Source organism: Anarrhichthys ocellatus, unplaced genomic scaffold, assembly GCF_004355925.1.
Source record: "Anarrhichthys ocellatus isolate YVR2014 unplaced genomic scaffold, GSC_Weel_1.0 scaffold4858, whole genome shotgun sequence".
Classification (NCBI taxonomy): Eukaryota; Metazoa; Chordata; class Actinopteri; order Perciformes; family Anarhichadidae; genus Anarrhichthys; species Anarrhichthys ocellatus.
The window spans coordinates 1-3974 of NW_022284832.1; the positions used below are offsets into that span (position 1 = coordinate 1).

General features: G+C 48.6%; 1 protein-coding gene across 1 annotated transcript; it reads left to right on the top strand.

The window, feature by feature from the left end:
* The first annotated feature begins 343 nt into the window (after nt 1–343).
* On the top strand, nt 344–2565 carry ccr6a (chemokine (C-C motif) receptor 6a). Its single transcript, XM_031841628.1, has 2 exons — nt 344–489; nt 1039–2565. Exon 2 carries the CDS (start codon nt 1049–1051, stop codon nt 2174–2176), a length of 1128 nt encoding a protein of 375 aa, XP_031697488.1. The 5' UTR covers nt 344–489; nt 1039–1048; the 3' UTR covers nt 2177–2565.
* The last annotated feature ends 1409 nt before the right edge of the window (nt 2566–3974 follow it).

Below are 3974 nucleotides of genomic sequence, written 5' to 3' on the forward strand. Positions count from 1 at the left end.
ATCAAGAGGACATGGGAGCAAGTAAACACTAACACACACACATTACTAATCTAACTAATATCCTCCTTCATCAGTGGCTCTCAATGGGAGGGAGCCACTGTTCTCAATGGCTCCCTCCCATTGAGAACAGTGGCTCCCTCCCATTGAGAACAGTGGGAGGGAGCTGCCATTGTTTCCGGGGGAGTGGCAGCTTATCCAGCTACCTTCAGTTAGCCTGCGCTGGAGCAGCTTCAAGCTTATGGATGTGTTGCCATGGTGATTTTGCCAAACTTGCTTCGTGGAACCGAAAAGCCTGATCTACGTCATCGTATCCTGACAAGTATCCGGCTAACTCAGTTAGCCACGTACGAGGAACGGGGCCCTGGTGTCTTCCTATCTCCACCAGAACAGCCTCTTGGACCCCACCAGAGGGAGCGTGTCTGCAGTACCGGACTTTGAACACCGGACACTCCTTCTTTCCTCTTCATAGAGGAACGATCTTGTTACTGAGTGAGGGGAACCTGTAGCACACTTTAACCAGATTTTGAATTCCTTTGTTTTCCACAACAGAGCATGTCCTCGTGTCTGCAGCAATAAACCCAATAGATGCTGTGAGAGCTTCAGCCCGTCTGATTCTGCAGTAACGCTTTCTTAATGCGGCGGTGATACCTTGGTGGTGGTGTTGTGCCTTTGGCCCCGGCACTGACAGACCGGATGGTGTCTCTTCATATGTGTGGACATGTCCCATGTGTTGCTGTTGTCGTGTCTTTCTCTTTAAACAACGCCTATATACTGTCACGGTCTAGTCCACCACCTCATCCGTCATCATAAGATACAGGGAAGACAAACTTGTGACTTAAATGACGCCGGGAGCTTCTGCAGCTCCTCCGCTCGCCATGACGTTCACCGGTACATGCTTTAACGCGCTCCGGTCACGTGAACACGCGACTGCTTCATATCTGCTCGCTGACGCTCTGAGAGACGTATGAGCTGAACGTTTCACACTATGATGATTAAACTGTAGAACAATAGGTGACGTTCTCTCTCTGTTCTTCACAGGAGAGAGAAGATGAACTACTCGGAGGACAAGATGTTCAACCAATCATATGACGACTACGATCTGATCGGACCTTGTTCCCACAAGAAGAACACGAGCGTGGAGCTGGTGGTCGGCCCGTACGTCCACTCCATCATCTGCATCCTGGGCCTGGTGGGCAACGGCCTGGTGATCGTGACCTACGCCTTCTACAAGAGGACCAAGTCCATGACGGACGTGTACCTGCTGAACGTGGCCGTGGCCGACCTGCTGTTCGTGGCGTCGCTGCCTCTCATCGTGTACAACGAGCTGTCGTCGTGGTCGATGGGGCCGGTGGCCTGCAAGCTGCTGCGCGGCTCCTACAGCGTGAACCTGTACGGTGGCATGCTGCTGCTCGCCTGCATCAGCGCCGACCGCTACGTGGCCATCGTCCAGGCCCGCCGCAGCTTCGGGCGCCGCTCGCTGCCCTACAGCCGCCTCATCTGCACCGCCGTGTGGTCCGCGGCGCTGCTGCTGTCCGTCCCCACCTTCTGCTTCTACAACTGGTACGAGCCGTCCCACAGCAGGGAGGCCTTCATGTACGAGGAGGAGGAGACCAACCGGACCTCCGGACCTCCGCATTACGTCTGCGAGTTCCAGTTTGCGGACAATGCCACGGCCTGGAGGACCAAGGTGGCGGTCCCCAGCACCCAGCTGGCTGTGGGCTTCTTCCTGCCGCTGCTCGTCATGGTCGTCTGCTACAGCGCCGTCGTCGCCACCCTGCTGAGGGCCAAGAACTTCCAACGGCACAAGGCGGTGCGGGTGGTTCTGGCCGTGGTGGTGGTGTTCGTGGTCTGCCACCTGCCCTACAACCTCACGCTGCTCTACGAGACCGCCGACATGTTCCAGCTGCGGACCTGCGAGGAGTCGGACGTCCTGCAGGCGGCCAAGACTGTGACGCAGACCATCGCCTACCTGCACTGCTGCCTGAACCCGGTGCTGTACGCCTTCGTGGGGGTGAAGTTCAGGAACCACTTCAGGAGGATCGTCCTGGACCTGTGTTGTCTGGGGAAGAAGTACATCGCCCCGCGACGCTTCTCCAGAGTCACCTCCGAGATCTACGTGTCCACCCGCCGCTCGGTGGACGGATCCAGTGAGAACGGTTCGTCTTTCACCATGTGAGGACCAGAACCTTCCTCCCTAAGACCCAAAGACACGGGTCTCAGTCCTCAGACCCAAAGACCTAGGTCTGAGGACTGAAACCCAAAGACCCGGGTCTGAGGCCTGCTGGTCTCTGGAGGTCCTAACCCTGAGAACCCGTAAGAAATTAGACAAAAAAATAAGTTTTTCTTTGTAATCCTTTAATGTGTTTCTGGTGAAAGACTTCGTTTCTTCATGAAACGTTGAAATGAAAGAAGCTGAGAAGGAAACGACGTTAAAGCTAAGAGTGATTTTATTTTGTATCTGTTTGAACTTCCTGCTCTTCTTCTCTCTGAACTCTTTGTGTTTCATAACGTTGACACTGATGATGTAATGTGACACGTCACAGAATAAATGCGAGTTGAATTGTTCTCTAAACGTCTCCGACGCTGTGATTCTGCATCAGACGGTTGCTCTAATGAAGATAAACACATTTCATTATGTTCCGTGTTTATTTAAATAAAACTTCATAAAACTCTATTTTATGTCCAAAAGGTTTTATCACACAGAGCTGGAGGTTATACACTACTCATCAGTTTAGTTCCCTGATTCCCCACGATCAGTGTAGTACCCTGAACACCACACAAGACATCATGGGTCTGATCAAACTTTCCTCTGGTAACACTTTATTTTGAAGCTTCCTGATGAACAGATTCTACATCCTGTAACTAACTACTGAGTCCAATTCAGGGTCTGCATCCTTCGGAGGCTGCATTCGTAGACCGGTTGCGTCACAGTGCTGCGACTAGTGCTGTCCCATTTCACATTTCTGTTGAAGAGTCCTTCAATGCAGAATGCAGCCTTCTGGTCCCAGAGTTGGAGGACACATCTGATGTATCCTTCACAGCCCACCATATCCCAAGATGCATTGCGTACCGGTGCGCTATTACCGGCAGCTCGGCTGCCTGCATCCGACCGTAGTAAACCTTGTAAAGTAACTTTTAATAACTTCACTTTCAAACCTCAGAGGTTGAATAATATCTCACTGAGTTTGTGATGATTTTACAGATGATTTCTACTTCATATCATGTACATAAACGGACCAACGTGAGCTCAGGCAGACAGGTTGTGAACCTGAAATATCACTTTAAGTCCGGTAACGTTTCAAACGTTGAGATGAACTACACGAATACACTGAATTTGAGTATTTTGCTGATTGTGTTCTTGTTTTGTTACAGAGAGCAGGAGCTGAGGGGAGAGCGATGGACAAACATTCAGCAGCCGTAGCTTTGAATTAAGACATTAGTCCATTTGTAATATCTCCATGTGACCATCCTGTACTGAAGGTTACAGTTACATGAGCTCTCATCCTGTACAAAGCCTTCACTAACAACACAACCAGTAGATCCTTCTCATGTGTTCATGTTGCTGTCACAGAGAGGACAGTTGTGATGTCACCTTTTTATTTATTTAAATTGACATAAGACGTCCATGTAAATGATTTCTATGTGAATATGTGTATGTTCTGCTGTGTAAAATGTGTCAATCTTCTAAGTTTGCATCCCTGTGTGAACATTATTGATAAATGTTTCTCTTTTCATCAACTTATTTAAAAAATATAAAGTATATGCACATGTGTTACTGAGAGTTAATGAACACGTTTGCTGACATTTGTTTTGCTGCTGTTAATGTTAACTGTCTTGATTGATTTCCTCTGCTTTAGGATTGCTATGTATATATATACACATGTATATATGTATATATATACATGTGTATACATATATACACATGTATATATATATACACATGTGTATATATATATACACATGTGTATATATAT